The sequence below is a fragment of the Phocoena sinus genome, chromosome 17, assembly GCF_008692025.1.
Source record: "Phocoena sinus isolate mPhoSin1 chromosome 17, mPhoSin1.pri, whole genome shotgun sequence".
Lineage (NCBI taxonomy): Eukaryota > Metazoa > Chordata > Mammalia > Artiodactyla > Phocoenidae > Phocoena > Phocoena sinus.
In genome coordinates, this window is record NC_045779.1 from 41,931,000 (window position 1) to 41,956,848 (window position 25,849).

General features: G+C 41.9%; 1 protein-coding gene across 3 annotated transcripts in view; it reads left to right on the top strand.

Moving 5' to 3' along the window:
- Positions 1-25,568, top strand: part of POP1 (POP1 homolog, ribonuclease P/MRP subunit) — a 37,632-nt gene extending 12,064 nt beyond the window's left edge. For 2 of the 3 annotated variants that reach the window (XM_032610346.1, XM_032610347.1), the window contains 11 exons: positions 679-766; positions 1,589-1,776; positions 2,465-2,721; positions 2,846-2,939; positions 5,115-5,226; positions 5,753-5,872; positions 13,293-13,408; positions 15,448-15,639; positions 16,722-16,876; positions 23,374-23,715; positions 24,658-25,568. In XM_032610346.1, coding sequence (XP_032466237.1) covers positions 679-766; positions 1,589-1,776; positions 2,465-2,721; positions 2,846-2,939; positions 5,115-5,226; positions 5,753-5,872; positions 13,293-13,408; positions 15,448-15,639; positions 16,722-16,876; positions 23,374-23,715; positions 24,658-25,312 — 2,319 coding nt within the window. In that variant the 3' untranslated portion in view covers positions 25,313-25,568. The remainder of the gene's footprint in view (positions 1-678; positions 767-1,588; positions 1,777-2,464; positions 2,722-2,845; positions 2,940-5,114; positions 5,227-5,752; positions 5,873-13,292; positions 13,409-15,447; positions 15,640-16,721; positions 16,877-23,373; positions 23,716-24,657) is intronic. The other variant, XM_032610348.1, reaches the window with a different exon arrangement.
- Positions 25,569-25,849: the final 281 nt, after the last annotated feature.

Genomic DNA, 25,849 nt, shown 5'->3' on the forward strand with positions numbered 1-25,849 from the left:
GACTTGAACGCTAGCTTCTCCACTTACTGATGATATGGCTCTGTTCAAGTAACAGTCTCTGTCTCAGTGTCCTCATCTGTCATATAAGATTACGATAGCACCTGGTTCATCGGGTCTTGGGAAGATTAAATGGCAGCCCATATAAGGAGTTAGCCCATTGCTAGCACTTAAGCAACCTTTCAGTATCCATTAACCGTTATTATAGTTCTTTAATGTAATTGATTTTATTAGCTCAGTCTGAGCTCTCTTCATCTTATTGAAGTTGGTATGGCCTTACTCTGATTGCTCTCAGTTTTCCCTGTGCCATTGCTTAGTCAAATTTGGATATCATGGTCAAGACTGAGCAGTGGAGAAATGTGGGATAAACTGCCACGTGTGTCTTTAGGCTCAGTGTTTAGTAATCCTGGGGTCCTGAATTAGGTAACCAAAGTGAGCAACCTTAACGTAATATTGCTGAATTTATTACTGTCTTGCTTATTCTACTCTGAGTTTTTTTACTTTAGTTAGGTTTTGGAGAGGGATAATCCGTTACTTAGAGGCAGTAGTTTTTACACCCTACTTCGAACTTATCTGTGAATATGGGCTAAAACACATATTTTCTTTCTAAGAAGTAGGACACTGCCACTTACACTTTCAATGGAAATTCAAGCTTTTGATTGTATCTCCCTCTTTTTGCAGGATTTATCCTACTACTGTTGTTTGGAGTTGAAGGGCAAAGAGGAAGAAATACTGAAGGCACTTTCTCCAATGTGTAGCATAGACACAGGTAAACTTGTTTCAGAGCTGAGTCCCATTTTATTTTATTCTACTTTTTATAAATTTATTTATTTTTATTTATTTTATTTTTGGCTGCGTTGGGTCTTCGTTACTGTGTGCGGGCTTTCTCTAGTGGCGGCTAGCGGGGGCTACTCTGCCTTGCAGTGCACGGGCTTCCCATTGCGGTGGCTTCTCTTGTTGAGGAGCACAGGCTCTAGGTGCGCGGGCTTCAGTAGTTGTGGCACGTGGGCTCACTAGTTGGGGCTCTCAGGCTCTAGAGCGCAGGCTCAGTAGTTGTGGCGTATGGGCTTAGTTGCTCCGTGGCATGTGAGATCTTCCTGGACCAGGGCTTGAACCCGTGTCCCCTGCATTGGCAGGCGGATTCTTAACCACTGCGCCACCAGGGAAGCCCAGAGTCCTATTTTAGTCTTTATATATGTATTCATTTCATGAACAAGGGTCTGCTGTAAGCATTTTGGAATTTAAACACGCTTTACTGAGACAGTTCATGTTACCAATGACTATGTTCATATAAGGAAAGCTTGGGGTGGCTTTAAAGCCATTTCAAATATTGTTGAGTGTAAAGTGAGAGAACCATTATTCTGGTGGAGTGAATTTAGGCAGGAGGAAACTCAAAACTCATTAAATCATTTACTCAAATATTTACTGAGAACTTCTTGGGTGGTTTTGATCACTTCTTGATCTAAGCAGTGATCGAAACCAACACCTCATCCATCATGGAGATAGACAATAAATAACAGTGTGGTTATCAGGAACTCATAATGCAGTCTCAGCACTTGAAATCTTAGAATTCTGTTTCTGTTTATGTCAGGATTGACTTTTGCAGCAGTTCACTGTTTGTCTGGAAAGCACCAAGGTAGTCTCATGCTTTACCGGGCAAATAAATATCCTAGAGAAATGCTGGGTCCTGTGACATTTATCTGGAAGGCTGAGAGGACCCCTGGTGACACTTCTGAGAGCAGGCACTTGTGGATCTGGCTTCATCCAAGTCTTAAACAGGTATAATCCTTGACAGTATTTCCTCATCACTCTGTCACTGTATTCTTGATGACTGTTGGAAATCAGTGCTATAGAAATTTGAATAGTCTAAAAGTTTGACTGATAGCTTGGTATTTGAATATAGGGAGGATAGTTATGTGAATATTAAGTGGAGCAAATCTTGACCTGACTTTTAGTAAGCCCTAAGTAGAAGGAGAGATGAAAACCAATCTTATTATGCAAAGGGCTTGAAATGGTGCACGGAGACTAATGCTTCCATCAGCCTGAATTGGTTCATTGATATTCAGGTGCTTGTGAGAGCCTGTTTGCTGATGAGAATCTGTTTTGAGTAATTCTGATGAGTTTTTAATACTGCATTTAGCTTAGCTTTCCTTTTTTATCATACTCACTGCTTTTATACAGTAGACTGTAAATTTTCTCCAAATTCCTCTTTAAACTAGTTTTTAAAAAAACTGGTCAGAGTATTCATGTTGTTTTCATTAATCTTTGACATTTCAGAGTTCTTTTTTTGTTCTAAGTGCAGAGGAATCAAAAAACCTTTTTGATGATGATAAATGTAGTTTAATTTGCGAAGAATAAAAATGTACATTTTTAAAGGTAGAAAAAATAACATAAACTAAACCAACATAAATTCGAAACGTATTTAAATTCCAGAGTTTAAAAGTAAAATGTTTAAACATATCCTTAGGATATCTTAGAGGAAATAAAAGCAGTGTGCCAGTGTATGGAACCCACCAAGTCGACTGTCTGCCTCCCTGATCCCCTTCTGACACCATCCCAAGAAAAAAGCCGAACTGACCTGCCCACAGAGAAAATTGGCAAGAAAAGAAAATGGAAAGATGATGAGGAAAATGCTAAACCAATTAAAAAAGTCATCGGTGATGGAACTAGAGATCCACTTCAGCCGTATTCTTGGATCTCTCCAACCACAGGCATTGTAATCAGGTATGGCTTGAATTTGCTCTGAACCTACTGACCGTTTTCAGTGAAGGTGTGCTCTGTTTTTGCCGGTGAAACAGACATCATATACGATGGAAGTTTCCATTTTAAGACCTTTTCTTTCTTTCAGTGATTTGACGATGGAGATGAACAGATTTCGGCTGATTGGTCCACTTTCCCACTCCATCCTAACTGAAGCACTCAAAGCTGCTTCTGTCCACACAGTAAGAGTAAACGTGCTTGTAATGTTTTATTCTGGTCACCTCCTTCTTAGCAAATTTGTGAAACCTAACATAATTTGGTAACATTTTGGGCCATGGCTTATAAATGTTTGTTTCCCTACTTATGCTTATTATCAAAGACTTTTATCTTTCACTTTTCCTAGAAGAGCAAATCTAAGTGAATGTAATAAGTAAACTGACTTGTTCTTATTGAAATACAGACTGCTCCTGAGCTTCTGAGTCTTGTAGAAGGTTCTTAACTTCTCCATAGGCAGCTAACAGGGAGCCCCTAAAATCCTGGAAAGTATATGCTAGTTTTTTTTGTTTGTACTTGTGTGATGCATATTTTCTGGGGCTAGTTTTAAGGGTGATGTCTAACAGGTTGAGAACAGTGTGTTGAGTGCAACTCTGTCCAATAGAATGTTCTGCGAGGGTGATGTTTCTTTGTGCCGTCCATTACGGGGCCACCAGCCACATGTAGCTACCGAGTTGCTAGCGTGACTGAGGAAGTGAATTGGTTCCTTTATTTAATTTTAATTAACTAACAGTTAAATTCAAACTGTTCTCTGTGGCTAGTGGCTGCCATGTTGACACTGCAGGTCTGGAGAGTGGAGACTAGATTAGGAATCAGACACTTTGGGTTCAGATTCGGTTTGTTTTTCTGTATTTGTGCAATTAACCTCTCAGTGCCTGTGCCTCTTGCAGATTGGACACGTTGAATATGGTGATAGATCTGAACAGAGTTTGAGCTGTTAGAAGACAGATACTTAAAAAAAAAAAAAGACGACTTCTCTCTCCCTCTTCCCTGTTTCCACAGTAGTCTCAACCACTGTTGTCTCTTTCCTGGATCCTGAAGCAGCTTCTTAACTTTCCTTCATTGCTCTCACTTTTCACTCTGTTCTCCACGCAGGAGGCAAAGTGATATTTTGACAATTTATTCACATCGTGCTACTTCCTGATTAAAAGCTTTTGGATAGCTTCTCATTGTATTTGAGATAAATTCCAAAGCCCTTAATTTGACTGGTAATCTTATACCTTCATGTCTGTCTGGCCTCATCTCTCCTCGCCTTTGGCACTTCAGCCACCCTGGCCTTCTTCCAGTTCTAGAATATGTCAGATCTCACCTCCCTTAGAGCCTGTCTGAATGTCCCACCTCTATCGCTCTTCTTGGCTAAGCCTTCCTCATTCTTTAAGTTTCAACATCTATATAATTTTCCTCTAGAATCCTTTTCTGATCCCCTAAGTTAAATTATATCCCTCCTGCTGTTTTCATCCCATCTTGCACATTTCCTCTATTTACGTCTAGATTTGTTTGCATATTTGTTCGATGTTCGTGTCTCATGAGAGTCTGAGCTTTGTGATGGCGAGGACGGAGCAGTCCCATTCTTTACTCTGTCCCCTGGGCTTAGCACAGTGCCTGGTGCAGAGTTGTTACTCCATGCTAGCTCATAAGTTGCAGAGGGAGGATTTGAACCTAGGAAGTTTGGTTCCAGGGCCTGTACTTTGAACCACTAGTTTGTGCCACCTGAGTTTGTGTGAGGTAATGGGCGCATGTATTACAGGTTAGAATCTGTAGGGGCACATCCTACTTCAGTGAACTTTGGTATGAATCCTGGCTATAGGTTCTCTTCCTGGGCATGCTTATGGTACTTGAACTGCTGTTTGAAACCTTTCCCAATTCCTAGTTCTGTTCAGAAAAAAGGCAAGTAAAATACTCGTGTAACTTCCTTGAAATTTCTAGAAATACTATAGTAGTAATAAATCCTTTTGCTGAAGATTTCTTCAAAAGGTATTGGTTTGGTTTTTCTTTGGTGAGGAAAATTTTATTGCTTCATTCTGTGGTGATGAAGTTGGTAGAGTGGGAGAAGAACACGGCATCTCTTGTTGGTACTGTGCTACAGAGACCACAGGTGTGCAGTCAGTTAGGTAGGTAGTCTCTCAGAAAACCAGGAATGTTTTTCTTAGTTTGTGAAATCTTGAGAGAAGTATAGTCCTGTGTCCTTGTCTGTAATTAGAAGAATCATTAGTCTGATGTGACAGTTTCCCTGGTTCCCCTCACAAAAGATTCATTCCCACAAACAGGGAAAAAAGGATGGGGCCAATAGCACAATGATTTTAACCAAAATTATTAAGTCTGATCCATTATTTGTCTGGTGAACAGGAGTTGTTGTTTTCCAGGAGGGAGAGGACACAGAGAAGACACCTCACTGTTGGTGGATTGAAGCCTGCAGGAATCCTGATAGCGTTTCCCTTCATCACAGACAGGAAACCATCTTTGAATTGTTGGGAGGTATAACGGGGGATACTGGGTTGTACTGGGGAAGAAGGGAAGAGTGGGAAATGGGTTAAAAGAGCATCTTGCAGTTGAGCTACCTAAATGTAGTGTGCTTTTTAACTTGTAACTGTTTGTTAAAATACAGCAAGAAAGCACAAATGAGGTGTTAGTATTCTAAATAATTGGCATTCCATTGCTATAGATAAATGCGTGTGCCAGCTACTAAACTAAAATCTTACTTACCTTCGCATGATTGCATTTGTGTGTGAAGCTCCTGTAGTTATTGATAGGAACATACATGCTCATGTCGTAAAATAACCTGTTATGTTAATTTAATGCTTTTTGTAAGAAACTTCACTCGTTATGAACGTTAATTTATTCTCTGAAAGTATCTTTGGGGAAAAAAAGGGGAATACGTGTCTTTATGTAATTAGCCCAAGGTGAAAGTTTCATTAGAAAAATTTGAAAATAAAAGCAAATATATATGTATTTGTGAATAACTTTCTGTTTGCTTTTGGTTTTGTTTTGTTTTTTGCTAAAGGAATACCGTCACCAGCAGAAATTCCAGCAGGTACTATTTTGGGACTGACAGTTGGTGATCCACGAATAAATTTGCCTCAAAAGAGGTCCAAAGTTTTGCCCAATCCAGAAAAATGCCAAGGTAAAGTTCTTGAGACAACCTGGTTTTCCTTACTATTTAGAGCAGTCAGTCCCATTAGAAGAGTTCTGTCTGTGACACTTCTGCAGTAACTTTATCTGTAGAAGAATTAGGGCAGTCTTTACCTGCCTACCTTTCAAGGTGATTATGATCAAAGGAGATGTGTATGAGGAAGTATCTTTTAGCTGTAAACATGTAGCCTGATCATTATGTTCATTTTTTCCGCTGAGTTCTCTATTTTTAGTATCTAAGTAAAACCTGTCTCTGCAAACTTGGTTCTCTGAAAATGCCTGGCTTTTCAGAATTTTAATTGTGAGGAAGGGATCTGCACCGGCAGCTGGTCTTGTGCTCTTTGGAAGCCTCTGTCTGACCATACAGATGATCCAGGTTCGAATCCTGGCAAGGCCATCCCAGGTGCTGAAGGGTAAGATGTCTTGGTTTAGACTCAGTAGAGTGGCCTGCAGGAGTTCTTTGGGGTGACACGGTGGGGGATGGGTAGGGGCTGGCTAAAATTTTAGTCTAAAATTGCGATTTGCAGCAATTGTGATCATGTCTCGTATTTACTGTCATTTAAACACGGTTAATTGGAAGAATAATTAAAATCAGCTTATGAATTTTTGGAGAAAGGATACAGGTGTGTGTAGAAACAACTTCAGAATTTTTTTTTTTTACCTTCACATGTAGTTAGATAGCTTATTAAGGGGGCAATAAAGTACTCTGCCAGAACTTTACATGAAAGGTGGATTGGGTGAGGGAGGAGTTTAAGATATATAGGTAAGTTAGTGAATTACGGAGCCTAACACTTTAATCAATTCATTGTTGCCTCTTTCTTTTTTAATAGCAATATGGTCTGGAACAACCATAAAAGTTAACAGCGTCCACTACACCAATAAATGTTTACTGTTGTAATCATCTCAAAACTGTAGTTAAACTCTACTTAGTTTCTCTTGCTGCCTCAAACGCTTTTCTGGAATAAGGCAGTATTAAATTCTTCCTAAGGCTTTTGTCTTAATATAAATCAGTTCAAGGAAAATTAAAGTCTATCTTGAAAAACATGATTTAATTTCTACTATTAAAGCTTACCATCTTATGCCATTGTGTTTTTTAATAATCAAAGTATAATTGATTTACAATATTGCATTAGTTTCAAGTGTATAACATAGTGGTTCAATATTTTTATACATTACCAAATGATCACCAAGATAAGTCTAGCTACCATCTGTCATCATACAAAGTTATTTCAATATCACTGACCATATTCCCCATGCTGTATATTACATCCCCATGACTTACTTATTTTATAACTGGAAGTTTGTATCTCTTAATCTCCTTCATCTATTTCACCCATCCCCCCGCACACGTCTCCCCTCTTACAACCTCCAGTTTGTTCTCTGTATCTAGGACTCAGTTTCTGTTTTGTTATGTTTGTTCATTAGATTCCTCATATTAGTGATATCATGTGCTATTTGTCTTTCTCTGAGTTATTTCACTTAGTGTAATATCCTCCAAATCCATCCATGTTGTTGGAAATGACAAAGTGTCATTCTTTTAATGTAGTATTCCATTGTATATATACCACATATTCTTTATCCATTCATCTGTTGATGGACACTTTCATACCTCGGCTGTTATAAATAATGTTGCAGTGAACATAGGGGTGCATGTATCTTTTTGAATTAGTGTTTTCATTTTCTTTGGAAATATACCCAGAAATGGAATTGCTGGATTGTATGGTAGTTCTATTTTTAGTTTTTTGAGGAACCTCTATTCTGTTTTCCATAGTGGCTGTACCAATTTACATTCCCACCAGCAGTGTGTGAGGGTTCCTTTTTCTCCACATCGTCGCCAGATCTGTGTCCCCAGGAGGACTCCCAATTGCCTTCTGCCTCTCTGGGAAACTCTCGAAGACCAGCAAGTGGCTTTTTTCAAATTACTGCCTCTGTGCTGGGACTTGGAACATGTAGATTTTACGTGTACCCTTTAAGAGTGGAGTCTGTGTTTCCTGTAGCCCTCCAGCTCTCCTGTTCTCAAGCCCAGCTGGCCTTCAAAGCCAGACGTTCTACAGGCTCATCCTCTCTATGCAGCACCCCCAGGCTGGGGTACCTGATGAGGAGCTTGGTCCCCCTGCTCCCTCGGGGAGACTCTGCAATTATGATTCTCCTCCTGTTTTGTGGGTCGCCTACCCAGGGGTGTGTATCTTGACTCTACCATGTCTCCACCTCTCCTATCTGGTTCCTTCTTTATTATCTTTAGTTGTGGAGAGCCTGTTCTGCTAGTCTTCAAGACGTTCTCATAGATAGTTGCTCTGTAAACAGTTGTAATTTTGGTGTGCCCACGTGAGGAGGTGTGTTCAGGGTCTTACTTCACCACCGTGGCCACCAATCTTATTGTTGTATTTTTTTAAAACCTGTTTTAAGTAATTTCTTTGAAGAAGTATCGGCATGTGAGCTATATAAAAAAGTAAACTTTTTAAGGAGTTAGTATTACACAAATACTATTAACAAATGTAACATACCATCTGGGATGACAATTCAAAACTAATTTTAGAAATATACCTTGATGAGCTGGATCAATTAATAAAAGGTGAATCCTTAGAAGAATCTTAAGGTCACGATGGTCTTAATTCTCTGACATAACTTCCTGTCTGTCTTTCCATATCTGAAGTCATTCTTTGTTTTGACTTGGACAAAACAGATCAATTCTGGTGCTACTTAAACCATAGGAAGGGTTTGCCTGACTTGCATAACATAAACAATTTATCTTCTTATGTGTGCTGGGAATTATAGAGGGCTTGGAAAAGAGGAGATACAGCAATGTGATACTGTGAAGTAATAAGAAATACATGTTTTGGTGTTTGTCCATGGTTCCTGGCACCTTGCTTCTAAAACTCTTGTAATTTCCTGAGTGACAAGAGCCTTAACGGCTAAAAGGAGAGCCTTTTCTTATTCCTAACAAGCCCCTTTCAACCACACCTGAGTTTATGTTAATGAGGTGTCTTTTGGTAAAGCCCCTAAGGTTGGGGGCTGGCTGCCAGGGGAACCAACCAAAATGTTGGAACTTTCAGGCGCCACTCCTTCTCTCCCTGAGAAGGGAGAGGGGCTGGAGATTAAGCTTAATCGCTAATGGCCAATCAATCATACCTACCTGATGAAACCTCCATAAAAATCCTAGAGTGGAGTTTGGAGAGCTCCCTGTTTGCTGAACCCTTGGAGGTGCTGGGTGGTGGGGTGCCCAGAGAGGGCATGGAAGCTCCACACCCCTTCCCCTTTACCTTGCCCTGTGCATCTCTTACGTCTGGCTGTTTCAGAGCTGTATCCTTTTATTAAAAAATCACCCAGTAATGTAGTAAGTAAACTGTTTTCCTGAGTTCTGGGAGCCATTCTAGCAAACTATTGGACTTGGCCAATTTATAGCCAGTTGGTCAGGACTTAAAATTGGCGTCTGAAGTGGGAGCCGTCTGTGGGACTGAGCCCTTAACCTGTGGGGTCTGATGCTATCTCTAGGTAGGTAGCGTCAGGATTGAGTTAAATTGTAGGACACTCAGCTGGTGTCAGAGAATTGTTTGCTGTGGGAAAAACACCCACACACTTGAGCATCAGAAATATTGAGAGTAGAATAGAGTACAGAGATGGAAATGGTTTTCTCTTTCAGTGAAGACCCTGAGGTGATGATGCGTATCCTCAGGTGCTTTGAGAAAGTTTACCTGATCATTTCTTTATTTTTCTTTTTTAAATAAATTTATTTTCATTTATTTATTTATTTATTTATGGCTGCGTTGGGTCTTTGTTGCTACACGCGGGCTTTCTCTAGTTGTGGCGAGCGGGGGGCTACTCTTTGTTGCGGTGTACGGGCTTCTCATTGCAGTGGCTTCTCGAGTACGGGCTAGGCGCCTGGGCTTCAGTAGTTGTGGCATGTGGGCTCAGTAGTTGTGGCTCGTGGGCTCTAGAGCACAGGCTCTGTAGTTGTGGCGCACAGGCTTAGTTGCTCCGCGGCATGTGGGATCTTCCGGACCAGGTATCAAACCCGTGGCCCCTGCATTGGCAAGTGGATTCTTAACCACTGCGCCACCAGGGAAGTCCTATCATTCATTTCTTGAGTTTGATAAATATTAACAATATGTTTTTGTGAATCTTTTCAACTTCATTAACACAGCATTTCACTGTGTAAAGAACTGGCTTTCTGGGTGAAATTTAAAAATACAAGTTCTGTTCTACTATCTGTACTTTTAGTATTTGCTCTCCTTAACATCTGGTTTGCTTTGTTAGATTATTTTAACTAGTCTTTGTCTTCCAGAGATGAATTTGCTTTAGAAAATACTGACCTTACATTGTGCTCATAGGCTCCTTTTAGTCTTTCTCTTTATACCCTCTCTATTACCGTGTACCCCAAACAGTTGACTTTCTCAAGTTCCCAGTTATTGGTCATTATTGCCATGACTTCTCAGTTTCTGCTCTTGGGAGAAAAAATATCTGATAGCTTAAGCTGGGCCTTTTTAACTGTTCTGCAAATTTAATTTAAAATAGAGTGAATTTGAATGCTGTAACTTTGGTTCATTTGAATCCCAAATGATTAAACCTTTTATTCATTTCCCTTGCTTCTCTAAGAAACACTTAAGAAAATTTTAAAATCTGGTAATCTTCAAATACATTTAAGAAAGGAGAAGATAAGCTATTCAACCTTTAAGTCACAATTCTGGAGTTATATAGTCAATTAGCTTTGGTCTGAGATGAAAGAGAATGTGCTTTATGTGAGTCTTGGGGAAAGGACTTAGAATTACGCACGGAATTGACAGTCATTCTGGGCACACTGAGGGGCGTGCTGACTCAGCTGATAATATTTTTTTCTCAGTAGTGAAGACTGTTGACTTAAAAGGCCTCCTTTGCCTTCAGACATACTCTGCTTTGTCATTATAGTATCACACATAATAGTTTCACTATCCTAAGTCAGCTGTGCTCTCTCTTTTCATCCCTTTCTCATTGCTTCCAACCCCTGATCCTTCAACAGTCTCTCTGGTTTTGCCTTTTCCAGAATGTCACATAGTTGGAATCATACAGTATGTAGCCTTTTCAGATTGGTTTCTTTCACATAGTAATATGCTTTTAAGGTTCTTTCTTGTCTTTTCATGGCTTGATAGCTCATTTTATTTATTTATTTTTTTACATCTTTATTGGAGTATAATTGCTTTACAATGGTGTGTTAGTTTCTGCTTTATAACAGTGACTCAGTTATACATATACATATGTTCCCATATCTCTTCCCTCTTGCGTCTCCCTCCCTCCCACCCTCCCTATCCCACCCCTCTAGGTGGTCACAAAGCACCGAGCTGATCTTCCTGTGCTATGCGGCTGCTTCCCACTAGCTATCTATTTTGTGTTTGGTAGTGTATATATGTCCATGCCACTCTATCACTTTGTCCCAGCTTACCCTTCCCCCTCCCCATATCCTCAAGTCCATTCTCTAGTAGGTCTGTGTCTTTATTCCCGTCTTACCCCTAGGTTCTTCATGACACTTTTTTTTTTCTTAGATTCCTTATATATGTGTTAGTATACGGTATTTGTCTTTCTCTTTCTGACTTACTTCACTCTGTATGACAGACTCTAGGTCCATCCACCTCACTACAAATAACTCAATTTCGTTTCTTTTTATGGCTGAGTAATATTCCATTGTATATATGTGTCACATCTTCTTTATCCATTCATCCGATGATGGACACTTAGGTTGATTCCATGTCCTGGCTATTGTAAATAGAGCTGCAATGAACATTTTGGTACATGACCCTTTTTGAATTATGGTTTTCTCAGGGTATATGCCCAGTAGTGGGATTGCTGGGTCATATGTTAGTTCTATTTGTAGTTTTTTAAGGAACCTCCATACTGTTCTCCATAGTGGCTGTACCAATTCACATTCCCACCAACAGTGCAAGAAGGTTCTGTTTTCTCCACACCCTCTCCAGCATTTATTGTTTCTCGATTTTTTGATGATGGCCATTCTGACTGGTGTGAGATGATATCTCATTGTAGTTTTGACTTGTATTTCTCTAATGATTAATGATGTTGAGCATTCTTTCATGTGTTTGTTGGCAATCTGTATATCTTCTTTGGAGAAATGTCTGTTTAGGTCTTCTGCCCATTTTTGGATTAGGTTGTTTGATAGCTCATTTCTTTTTAGTGCTGAATAATATTCCATTGTCTGGATGTACCATCTACTTTGTTTCATCTTTTTACTTATTATTTTTTAGAATATTTGAAGATGAAATTGTGCTTTCCTATGCCTTTACACCCTAAGTATTAGCCATCTCTTTTGTCTGCAGCCAAATCTGAATAAAATCCCAGCTCTGTCACTCAGATCTATGGCAGCACTCCACAGGAAAGCCTTCTCGGCAGACAGCTGTTTGATGGGGCTTTTTTGCTCCTAGACAGGCCGTGTGAATTTTTACAGCACACGCCTTGTCCCTTGAGATGCTGCTGGTTATTCTCTCCAGCTGCACTAGAAGCAGTTGCTGCTTTCATCTCAGATCTTTTCACCAGTTTAGTTTTTTCTAACTTGTTTATCCCTGATATCTGTCACATTATGGCCAAGTCACTTCCAGCTTACTTTTTTCAGCCATCAGACCCATGCAGGTTGAGTGACCTTTCTATGTTGGCATTTTAGGACCTTAGCCGAAACTCATGAATTGTGTGACTTTTTACTTTTAATTCTTCAGTCCAACAAAGTAAGATTTGAAAGATTTTTTTTCCCCTAGTGTTTAAGTAAATTGCATGTAGGAAGTCTCTTCTATCAATATATATGTTTATAACTGAAAAAATTCCTCCTCCTTTCCCACTAGAGTACTTTTTGGCATGGTGTAGCTCGTTTAAAGGGATGAAACAACATATTTCACAACAAATATATTCGTTTTAAAGGACTGAGAAAAATACGTTTTACAGAAAGGAATACATTCAATTCAATAAAAAAGGGTTATCAGAGACTTGAAGTAATAGGACAGAAGAAAAGGATGGTATCTGTTGGCTCAAGACCATTGGGTCAGGGATGACATAAAGAGCCCTGAAGCCAATAGTTAAAACATGATTTGTGCCGTCAAGAGCAAGAAATGGTTCGCCTCTGCAGTGATGCCTAAACGTGATTATCTTAAATGTGGAATCAGGCAGATATTTAGAGGCAATTTAATGTAATGTTTGCATCTTACAGACTAAAAATAAATGTCAAAGAAATAAATTTAGGAGCCTTTGCTGTTTCACAGATTATGAAACCAACTGTAAGAATAACAGTTTCTACTCAAGTAAATAAATTCCTCTAGAGAAGTTAGGCTGCTAGAGGAGCCTATAGGATAGTTTCTTGTAAGAAAAGGTCACCTGGCTTTGTTTAGAATTTGACCTCACTGATCTAAGGAATGTGGTTTAAGGCTATTTCTTTTCCCTCTTAGATAATGAGAAAGTTAGACAGCTGCTTCTGGAGGGTGTGCCTGTGGAGTGTTCGCATAGCTTTCTTTGGAACCAAGATATCTGTAAGAGTGTCACAGAGAATAAAATCTCGGATCAGGTAACTAATGGTAAAGTTGTGAAAACAGGCTGAAATACATCACTCTAGAGACCATGAACGTTATTTCATATTTTATAGAATCCCATAGACTTCCTTTTATTTTCAGTTTTTGGATCCCTTATGATATATACAATGCTATTTTCCATTCTTAGAGAAGAATAATCTCTAGAAAAGGTTAATACAAAGACTTTTTCTTGAAATGATAATCTTATGGTTTAATTTTTTTTCTTTTATTATTTTTCCCCTTAAATGTTCTCTGTCATTAATTTCACAATGATTGAGCTCCTGTCAACACCAGGTATTGTATTAGATAATGGGGTAGATGACTAGGATTAGGTTGAAGAAGTACAGAGTACAAAGGAAGCCCGAAGAAGGGGTACTGAGCCCGGACTAGGGAAACTGGGGAAAGCTTCCTGGGTGGAGGAGCTGGTATTTGAGCTAACTCTTAGGTGTGTGGTGAGAATTAACCAGGCTTCTTGGCGGCCAGGGGCCAGGAGCCAAGGCTACAGTGGAGAAAGGATTGTTGGAGTTGAGAACGAGGGCAAGGGCCCAGGCCAAAAACAGGATGGCATGTTCAGGAATCTCCAAGCAGATCAGTATCTTGGAGTTAAGGGTAGGGTAGGAGATGGAACTGAGGAGATAAAAAGGGGCTATAGCATAAAAGACCTTGAGGCATTTTTGGATTTGGACTGAAGATGCAGGGGCCATTGAAGATTTTAAGTTGGGCCGTGACATGATCAGATTTCAGTCTGGCAGTGCTATGGAGACTAGGGACGGGGATAAGGGGGCGGAAGAGCTGGAGAGAGGGCTTGTGGTTGGATGGCTTAGAAGAGACCCTTGAAGTAGTCCAGATGGCATGATGGGGGCCTGAAGTGTGGCAGTATGGCTGGAGTGGAGGGGCTAGGGTTTAATACATATACCTGGAAGGTAAAACTGCCTAGACTCAGTGGTTGATTGGAAGATGGGAAGTGAGAAAGGAGGAGGCCTGTGGTTTAGGTCCTAATGGTCTAGCTTGGTTTTAGGAGCTCAGCTAAAAGAGAGGCAGAGCCAGGTCTGACTTGTCACTGCTGTCTTCCCAAGTTCTAGCTAAGTACCTGGCATATAACAGGTGCTTAGGAAATATTTGAATGAACAAGTAAATGAATGAAGACTAAACATTTGAAAGGATGTATGAATGAGCTAATGAACTGTGAGAATTGTATGTCATCCAGCCAGCCGGGGCACACAGGAAGAGAGTGACGCAGCGGGGAAGATGAGTTTAGTCTCAGATAAACTGAGGGGCCTCAGGACGTCCCAGGAGCAGATGTCCAGGAGACAGGTTTCTATCCTAGGAGGAAAAGTTGGGACTAAAGAGATAGATATTTTGGAATTACCAATATGTAGAAGGTAGTGGAAACTTGACCAAAGGTAAAAAAAGGAGACTCGGGACTTGGTCATGCATGAAGGGCATTCATGAGTTAGACTTTGTAGCATGGAGGTAGTCTCCTGTGTAGTCTTCTCAATTGAGCGTCAGGCCTGTCTCCACCTGGCAAGACTGCAAGGATGTTATCCACTCCCTGCAGTCCACTTAATAGATCATTTATAGCATCTTCTCTTTTAAGACCTGCTGAGAAATTTTCTTAAAAGCTGGAGTATTTTCCCACGTGCCCCTCCTTGAGAAGTTCTTGTTTATAGCCCTTTTACTTCATGACCACCAATCTTAACCAAAATAAATGTAGGGACAGAGTATCACAATGTAAGATTAATCCTGATAGATAAGGAATTAGCAGAATGAATGTATATTATTTTATTACTTTGAATCACTTAGTATATTCTAATTTAAGACAATTTGGCATTTTCTACCAAAGCACTTGTATAGAGGAAAATCATCCTGGGAGAAATACCTTGTACTTAAAATGGCTCACATTTATTTATTGAGAACACCTTTTTCTTGCTTTTTAAAAGAGCATTGAACTTTCTAAAGCTGCTTATAGGGAGACCCAGTAGGATCTCCCGGAAGACTAGGGTTGTTTGTCTTGAATTATTTTCTTCCACTTCAGGATTTAAACCGGAAGAGGAGTGAATTGCTGGTGCCCGGGTCACAGCTTTTTTTAGGTCCCCATGAATCCAAGGTTCCTATACTTTTGATTCAACAGCCAGGAAAAGTGACTGGTGATGACCAGCGAGGCTGGGGAAGTGGCTGGGATGTCCTCCTTCCAAAGGGCTGGGGCATGGCTTTCTGGATTCCATTTGTAAGTTACTCTTCGATTCTGACCAACAGTTACAACATTTAAAATACATTCCTAGTGAATGCCAAGCACTGAAAATGTTCCTGACTTTACACACGACCTAGAAATTGAGTGCTAGTTTTCTGCCCTTTGAGCTATAATCCTGGATATAAGATACTTCATAGAGTCCCTGGAGCCCGGTTTTCATTACTAAGAGTTGTGCTGACATTTTTTGAATTTTTGAGGTTTTAAAAGTGGCCTGATTTTTGAATAATAGTGGCAACAAAATGTTGAGGTTTCTTTACTTGAAATTTGTTACAGTTTAAAAGCCAAAAGACTTCGTTTTTATAGATGTATAGAATACAGTTTTTTTTTTTTACGTGCTGTTCCATTTATTCCTCTTTTATTAACTGCAGCTAAAAATTTTATTAAAAATCTAATGTGTGTGTTTTTTTTTCCTGGTTAAATAATTACTTTGAGCTAGAAAGCATAAAGTTAGATTCAGGCAGATAATTAATTTTAGTGAATATGCATAGTGCAAAGGACATTCAGTTAATCATTTAGGAGTGGGAATATTTTTAAATCTAACTTTAAAATTATGAACTGTTTTAAGCATACAGAAGGTATACCTGTGTACCTTTCACCCGCCATCCAGCTTAAGAAATAAGACATTATAGGTTCATTGGAAGCGCTCTGTGTATCCCTCTCCAATCCCATTTCCCTCTCTCCTTCTAAAGGAATCACTAGTCCTATTTTTGGTGTTTGTCACTATCATGCATGTTTTTATAGCTTTATTAAGTGTGTGTGTATATCCTAAAATAAAATAGCTCTATTTGACATGTTTTTAAACTTTATTCCTTGTATAAATGCTTTTGCAACTTGCAATATTCACTCAACATTGAGATTTTTCCATGTTGATTGGTGAAGCTTTATTTCATTCATTTTTACTATTGTATGGTAACCCATCATGGGGTAGTTCCCCAGTGTATTTATCCATTCTATTTTTGATGGGTATTTAGGTTTCCCATTTTTCTCCATACAAAGAATTTAGCAGTTTCACTTTAAGTTGGTATATAGTGACAGGATCTTTCTGGCATTTCTTTTAGATCTATCGAGGTGCAAGAGTTGGAGGATTAAAAGAGACTGTAGTGCATTCTCAGTATAAAAGGTCACCTAATGTCCCAGGTGATTTCCCAGACTGCCCTGCTGGGATTCTCTTTGCTGAAGAGCAAGCTAAGAATCTTCTTGAAAAGTACAAAAGGTAAGAAGCTGGATTCTCTAGTTTGATGTCTTTTTTTTTTTTTAATAAATTTATTTATTTTTTGCCGCATAGGGTCTTCATTGCTGAGTGTGGGCTTTGTCTAGTTGCGGCGAGCGGGGGCTACTCTTCGTTGAGGTGTGCGGTCTTCTTATCGTGGTGGCTTCTCTTGTTGCAGAGCGTGGGCTCTAGGCACGCAGGCTTCAGTAGTTGTGGCTCACGGGCTCTAGAGAGCAGGCTCAGTAGTTGTGGCGCACGGGCTTAGTTGCTCCGCAGCATGTGGGATCTTCCTGGACCACGGCTCGAACCCGTGTCCCCTGCATTAGCAGGCAGATTCTTAACCACTGTGCCACCAGGGAAGCCCGGCAGGCGGGTTCTTAACCACTGCATCACCAGGGAAGTCCCTAGTTTGATGTCTTAAGGGGAAGACACATTGAACAATCATGTTTGTCCTGGCTTCAGGGACTCTTACTATATAATGTGGAGTTCTTAGACTTGTCAACATTCCCAAGACATAATTCAGAAGATGCTGCTTAGGTCAGGAGATTGCCCTATATCTAGATTTTATAGCCCATGCAGGTTACAAACCTTTCTCTTGGTTATTTGCTTCACTGATGATAGTGTACACCTAAGCTGTGGACCTGAGTTCCGGGCGCTTGTTAATTGATTCCCGCTACTGAGCCCTGCCTCCTCAAAATGGAAATTGTGTCTTTCGTAATGGTTATAGATGGAGTACATACTTATGAATTTTAATGAAAGTATGGAAACATACAAAAATACTTTATAAACTGGTGTATTCCTTTTATCCAGAGAGATAGCACTGTTTTGACATTTTGGTATCTATCCATCTAGACTTTTTTCTTTTCCATTGGAGGAGTGGCCAGTGAGGGGCTTTATTTCCTTTATACTCTAGAAAGGAAACATAGGGCACCTGTATTTCCTACTGAACTGTAGACTTCGGGAAGCACAAAAACTCTCTTGTTTGTTGTGGCATCTGCAGTATCTAGCCAGTGCCTAGTGCACAGTGGGCCTTAATACCTGTTTCTTTATTGACTGATGAATGGGTGACTAATTGAATGTTGTATTTCCTTGACTGTGAGCTCCGCAGTTGTGCTCTCCTGTGCACTGCTGCAACTCTAGAGACAGGCTTGGCCACAGTTGGCTTGGCTTTCCAGCTATTGTTTGAATGATGGATGAATGAGTGAGTGAGTGAACGGGGATACGTTCCTGGATTGCTGGTTTACAAGCCCTTTGAGGGCAGCCATTGTGTGTTGTACATCCTACGCCTCCCATAGTGTGCAGGGGCTTCTCCATGCTTGTTAAATAATAATTGACAGTAATACTTATTTCTCACCCTTTCGATTTTTTTATGTATGTAAATTTTTCATAGACACAAATTTTTTTTAAGGCATTGTATTCCATATACTATTTTGAAACCTGCTTTTTTCATTTAGCTGTGTATTATGGAAAGTTTTCCCATATCAATAAATATGACTCTAAACCAAGAGTTGGCAAACTTTTTCTGTCAAGGGCCAGATGATAACTATTTCTGGCTTTGTGGGCCCTTTGGTCTCCATGGCAGCTGCTCAACTCTGCCATGTGGCACGAAAGCAGCCTCAGAGGATGCATAAATGAGTGAGCACGGCTGTGTTCCAGGCTCACGCTATGGACAATCCTATTTGAATTTCATAGCGTTTTCATGTGCCACACGATATCATTCTCTTGTGTTTTTTTCTTTCCTTTTTTCTTTTTTTTGGCTGCACCGTGCGGCTTGTGGGATCTTAGTTCCCCAACCAGGAATGAAACCCGGGCCCCCTGCAGTGGAAGCGCGGAGTCCTAACCACTGGACCTTCAGGGAATTCCCTCTTGTGTTTTTTTCAACCATTGAAAAATGTAAAAACCATTCTTAGCTCGCGGGTCCTACAAAAACAGGCAGTGGGCCAGGTTTGCCCAGTGAGTTGTAGTTTGCCAATGCAGTATGGCTGTTCTGTGATTTATCAGTGGCCCTTTAGGTTCTGTCTGAATTTTTGCTCAGTGCTTCTGTGAACAGCTTTCCATTTGTATCTCTACGTATCTGATCTATTCATTTAGCACATGTTTACTTAGAACTTGCCATGTGTCAAAAACCTTTCTAGGCACTGAGGCTGCAGCAGGGGACAGGACGGGCAAAGTCTGCTCTGCCCTTGTGGAGCTTATTCTTGATGGAAGTACGTGTTTCTACACTAGTGGGAGGGATCCAGGCAAGGGGAGGGAGGCTAAAATGACCAGAGCAAAGCCCTTGAGTGAGGAAGACGGGGTAGCATCCAGGGCATAAGGGGAGGAGTGGCATTCCTTAGGATCAGGCTTAGCTGTCTTATTTTTAGTAGGCTGGAAGGCTGACTCTGAAAATGTGAATACAGATTTAGGTAGGCTAGACTCTGCGCAGAGGTTGGGTAGTAGTAGTCTGTGACCGTCTTCTCTGAAAAATAGGCAAGGTTATCATCTAGGAATAAGGGGGAGAGAGGCTGTTGGAGATTTGAGGAGAGAGGAATTGATAGAAACAGTGTTCTGGGAGAGTGGAAGATAGAATCGACTGGAGAAACGTATCAGATTTGTAAGAAATGTAGGAGTCCACTTAAGTTGTGTTGATAATGAGACCCTTTGGGACTACTGCATGTTCTTCCCCAGCCATGTTCTGCCAATCAGGTGCTGGCGTGGGGTAGTGGAGGGTTGAACGTAACCAGCAGGGGCTTTGCCGGAGGAGGGACTTGGGGGTATGTGTAAAGGGAGTGACTCTCTTAGGAACTGTGGCATCTAGGCTTCCAAGGAGAGAGATGTGAGGACGGTAGTGAGCAGTGATGAAGTGGTAAACAAATACAGTAAGTCTCCTACATACGAACCTTCAAGTTGCGAACTTTCAACGATGTGAACGTGCGTCCCATCAGCGTCAGGCGTGAGTCCTATTGCTGAGGATCCTTCAGCTCTACCATCTCCCACCTCCTCTCCCTCCTCCAGTCAGTAACTCTTCTTGCCTGTTCACTCGATGCCAGCCCCGTAGGCCAGCTGTTGTACTGGACTTTTTAAGGTACCGTACTATAAGATTAAAAATGTTCTCTTTATTTTTTGTGTTTGTTTTCTATATATTATTTGTGTGAAAAGTATTGATATTATAAACCTATTATAGCACTATATAGCCGATTGTGTTAGTTGGGTACCTAGGCTAACTTTGTTGGACTTACGAACAAATTGGACTTATGAATTCGCTCTTGGAATTCGTACTCATTCGTACGTAGGGGACTTACAGTAGTAAGTTCCAGTGGTTGAGGAATTGTTGCCGTGGAGAGGTAAATGGGCAGGCAAAATAGGAGGCGTCATTCTGAGTGAAGGATACTTGAAATTGAGATTTTAAGGTGGAGCAAGTGTTGGCAGTGACCAAAAGGTAAGATGTGACCAGGAGAGTGGGTGGTTGAGATGGGGGGAAGTAAAAGGTGTGAGAAGTTTCTGGTGGGCCAGGGTACTAGAAGGATGATATATGTAGCTGCTGAAGCCATTGAGAATGGGTCGGGATGGAGGGGAAGGCAGAGTGGCGGGGAATGGGGTGCCTGGGGAGTTGACCGAGGCCCTGACTGAGCAGGGAGAGCCAGTGGTTTATCTGATGGCTTGTGCTTCAGGAGAGCGGGAAGGAGAAGAAAAGAGGTCTGGGGGCATCAGGAGGAATGTGGCTACCCCTAGGCCTGTGGGGTGTGAAAAAGAAAGAGCTATCACTTGAGAGGAGCTGTAGCGGAAAGAAGGCAAAGAAGGACCTTAGGCTCAATCTCATAAATAAGATTTCTGGTTAAAAAGAAAAAAAAGCTGCATGCTTTGAGGATTTGACGTACCATTGGCAAATTGCTATTTGTATTAGTGTAGAATTTTACCTCTAGTTCTGAGGGTGCCTGTTTTCCCTCACGTCTCGATAACATGGGCTATTACCAATCTTTTATTTTATTTTTTTAATTAATTTAAAAAAATTATTTATTTATTTTTGGCTGCGATGGGTCTTTGTTGCTGCATGCGGGCTTTCTCTAGTTGTGATGGCTTCTCTTTGTTGTGTGGAGCACAGGCTCTAGGCACACGGGCTTCAGTAGCTATGGCTCGTGGGCTCAGTAGTTGTGGCTCGTGGGCTCTAGAGTGCAGTCTCAGTAGTTGTGACACATGGGCTCTGTTGCTCCGCAGCATGTGGGATCTTCCCGGACCAGGGCTCAAACCCGTGGCCCCTGCATTGGCAGGCGGATTCTTAACCACTGCGCCACCGGGGAAGTCCTTACCAATCTTAATACTGACAAAACATAGATGAAAAAATGGCATCTTACCGTTCTCATTTTTTGTTTGTTTGCTTACAAGTGAGGTTGGGTACTCTTAAGTGTTTTCACCATTTTTTGTCTCTCTTTTTATAAATTGCCCGTCTCTCTTTTTAAAAGTTTCTGGGTGAGGCAAGTACCCTGAGAGGGTTTTTCACCGGCTGCCCCTCTCAGGAGGCCAGAACACATTTGGTTCAGTCTCCAGAATATAGGCTCAAACTGAACCTCTGATTAAGCGTACAGGTTCATTTCCATTTGAGGTCCTAGGGCATAGCACACAGTAAGAAACAGAGGGGGGAAGGAATGTCTGGGCCTGTCCCCGAGGAGACCATCAGCCTGAGGGTGCAGGCTGGGACTCCCACAGAGTACCCCAGCCCGGAAGCGCCCATGGCCAGGCTACTCCTTACCTCTTGGGGTCATTACATACCAGAGCAGGCCCTGGTTCCCACTAGTTAGTGGTGTTTTGAAAGTTCTCCCTCACATGTTGCTGAAAAGTCATTTGGTATCACCCATGTGAAGGGCAGTTTGGAAATATCTGTCAAAATTGCAAGTGCTAATAATACTCGTTGCCTTAGCACTTCCACTCCCAGGACTTTATCCTGTGGATATACTTGTACTTGTACAACATGTTCAAGGTCATTCATGGCAGCATCGTTTGTAGAAGCAAAAGCTTGAAAATAACCAAAATGTCCTCGAGGAGAGGACTGTCTAAATAACTTAAGGTATAAACCATCCAGTGGGATAAGACTTGTGCTAAAGAGTGAGGGATGTCTTGATGTGCTAATATAAAATGACCTCCAAGATATTTTGTTAAATGAATAAAGTTAAGCAAAAGAGTACAGGATCGGTTTGCCACCATTTGTGTAAAATGGGTAAAAAAAGAAATATGTATATATCTGCTTGTAAGTTTATAAAATGTCTCTAGAAGGATATATAAGAAACAGATGATGATATTGTCTCTGTGGAGGACAGCTGGGTCACTAGAGGTCAAGGGTGAGAGAGAAACTTCACCATCACCCCTTTTGTACCTTGTTTTTTTTTTTTTTTTTTTTTTTTTTTTTGTGCTGTACGCGGGCCTCTCACTGCCGCGGCCTCTCCTATTGCGGAGCACAGGCTCCGGACGTGCAGGCCCAGCGGCCATGGCCCACGGGCCCAGCCGCTCCGCGGCATGCGGGATCCTCCCGGACCGGGGCACGAACCTGCGTGCCCTGCATCGGCAGGCGAACTCTCAACCACTGCGCCACCAGGGAAGCCCTGTACCTTGTTTTAAAAAATTTTTTTTTTATTTTTGGCTGCATCGGGTCTTAGTTGCAGCACGTGGGATCTTGTGTTGCAGCGCGTGGGCTTCTCTCTAGTTTTGGTGCACAGGCTGAGTAGTTGTGGCATGCAGGCTCTCTAGTTGCGGTGTGTAGGCTTTCTAGTTGGGGCACGAGGGCTCCGGAGTGCGTGGGCTCAGAGTTGCTTAGTTGCTCCATGGCATGTGGGATCTTAGTTTCCTGACCAGGGATCGAACCTGCGTCCCCTGCATTGGAAGGCAGATTCTTAACCACTGGACCACCAGGGAAGTCCCCCTTCTGCACGTTTTGAACTTCAACCCCTGTGAGTATTCAGGGACATCACTGCACAGCTCCAGGAGCACCCTTTACCTGCAGTTCTTCAGGAGTGGCACTCCCCGGAGTGATGTACGTAGGGTGACTTTGTGGGTGCGTTATCTATTACAGTAGAAACCGAGGAAAACAGAAACGCTCAGCCACTAGAGTTGGTTATTATTATTTTTTAAAATCGTATTTCTTAGAAAACTTTTTTGTATGTTTGTTTTTAAAATAGAGATGGAGTACGGTGGCCATGGTTATTTTGATTGTCCATTTGTTTTTTTCTGGTTTTTTTTTTGCGGTACGTGGGCCTCTCACTGCTGTGGCCTCTCCCGTCGCGGAGCACAGGCTCCGGACGCGCAGGCTCAGCGGCCATGGCTCATGGGCCCAGCCGCGGCATGCGGGATCCTCCCTGACCAGAGCACAAACCCATGTCCCCTGCAGCGGCAGGCGGACTCTCAACCACTGCGCCACCAGGCAAGCCCTGTCCATTTGTTTTTAAAATAGAGATGGAGTACGGTGGCCATGGTTATTTTGATTGTCCATCCTAAATTGTTCAAAATTGGTTCTCCTCTTTGATTTCCATTAGACGCCCTCCGGCAAAACGGCCCAACTACGTTAAGCTTGGCACCCTGGCACCTTTCTGCTGTCCCTGGGAGCAGTTAACTCGAGACTGGGAATCAAGAGTCCAGGCCCAAGACGAATCGTCTGCAGCTTCGTCTCCAGGTGGTGAGGAGAGTAGCCTGAGGAGAGATGTGGTGCCTTGTGCTCCCATGCTTGGAAGGACTCGTCAGCTGTCTGATGACGAGGGCACACCCCTAAATGACTCCAGCGAGCCCAAGGGAGTGATGGACACAGATGGTCCAGCCCGGGCGGGGACTGAGGGGGTAGTGGGCCAGGGTGCCACCGGCAGTCTCCTCTGTGTTCTGAGGTAAGTGCGCACGACTTTCGGGTACGTTTTTGGATTGTCTGTTTTTTTTGATACTGACCAGGAAGTAAAAGTTATCATTGCTCCTTTACACAAAGCCCAAGTGAACTTATGGACCTTCTGGAAGGGAAAGCCAGTGAATCATAGAGGGCCCAGGGAAAAGGCTAAATCACATCCATTTGCTTTGGGGCATGATGCTAACTGACGAAATGATTTAAAATATCGCGTCAATAGACCTAAACCAGGGCGGTTTGTGACCTATTTTATTTAGTCTTTGCTCACAAAGCAGTCCCCTCACGATTGTGATCTTAAGTAACGAAGAACCCCCGCAAGCGTTCTTTAAATCGTTGAATTAGATTTCTTCCCATTGCTTTTGAATGACCTGCATTTGTGGCCGACTAGATCCCCATTCATTGTGATATTGGCATATCACAGAGGTTACTGTGTAAAATGTGTTCTTCTCTCAGTGCTGCTGCAGGCTATCCGATTCTGCTTATCATTAACCCTTTATTCTGTGCTCTGATTTTAAAAGAGTGCCACCCCTTTGCTTTATAATTATTCTTCTGTACAGTAATTTCATATCCTTCCTTCTTACTTTTCAGATAAGTGTCCCTTAGAGGTTCTTTTTTCATCAAAACATCAGTTCCTTTTTACTCGAATCCTCTCACTGGAATCTATAGCCATAGATTCTACTCCACTGTCTTATTTTTCTCTGCCTTCAACTTGAAACCTCTAATCCTTGAGTCTCAGAGTAGTAGACACATAAAAAGAAAAGTATCATTACACAAATGTGTATTTTTGATTTTTAAAAAATCGAAGTTTTGATCCTTTCTCCCCATAGAGTATCAAAAAATCAAATGAACTCCAGCAATGTCCAGTCTTGTAACTGCATATTTTCCCCTTGAACAAAATATCCTCAAAACGTGTGTCTCCCACTTCATGCAGGAGTAGAAAATTACTGAGGCAGCTGTCAGCCTGGTGTGGACCCAGTTCTGGGAACAGTCGGGCAGCCCCACGAGCTCCTGGCACAGGGCACCAAGAATTGAGCAGAGAGGCCTGCCTGTCCATCCTGGACCGCTTCCCCAAGGCCCTGGTGTGGGTCAGGCTGTCCCTGCTCAGGAAGGGCAGCCCCGAGCCGCACACCATGATCTGTGTTCCAGCTGAGGAGGACCTCCTCCAGCTCAGCCAGGATCGGCTGTACCGTGGGCCCCAGGAGCCCAAGCATAGTGACCCATTCAAGAGCCAGATCCGGAAACAGAAGGAGAAGAAGAAACTAGAGAAGAGGCAGAAGCGAGGCTGTGCTGCATCTGAGGGCCTGGCAGAGGGGGACCCTGCAGCTGGACAGCAGCCTCCGACCCTGGGCTTGTGGTCAGGCCCTCTCCCGGTTGTGACTTCTCACTGCTCCAGAGTTCTCCTTGGCTTTGTCACACAGGGAGATTTTTCCATGGCTGTCGGCTGTGGGGAAGCCCTGGGGTTTGTTAGTTTGACGGGCTTGCTGGATACGCTGTCCAGCCAGCCAGGAGTGGAGAGGGGTCTCGTGTTGCTGAGGCCGCCTGCCTCTCTGCAGTATCGATTTGCGAGAATCGTTATTGAGGTGTGAGGTCGGTTTACATCCTGGCACAGATAATAAGTGTGTTTGCCAAGTCCCACAACTGGAGAGTTGTTTTTGCTGTCTTCCGTTTCAATATATCATGTTAAATTCCTTGGAAACGAGAATTTAAAAAATTATGTATTTATGCAAATGGATGAAATGTTTACCTCATTCCAGTAATGTCCTTGATTTCCATCTTTCCCTGTCCTTGCTGTAATACTTTAAAATTTTTTGGCATATATAGCCAAAAGCTTTTGTATTTTGATTTCTTGGTCTGTGTAATTCTTGCTGAAAATAATTAGAAGCCCTATTGTTTTCTTGTGTCCTATCAAGAACAAAGGGCTGTCAAGTCTATTTGAAAAATCTTGTAGTCATGTGATAAGCGACGACGGTTGTTTAATGATTTGATTGTTACAGAAGTGGGAAAGACTAGAAACATCTGGTCTCTGTGCATGAAGTATGGGCCCCCGTGGGCCACGTTAAATTCTGTACTGTGATCAGCATGCCCAACGCTTTACACCATAAAGAAGGAAATCATGGAAAACG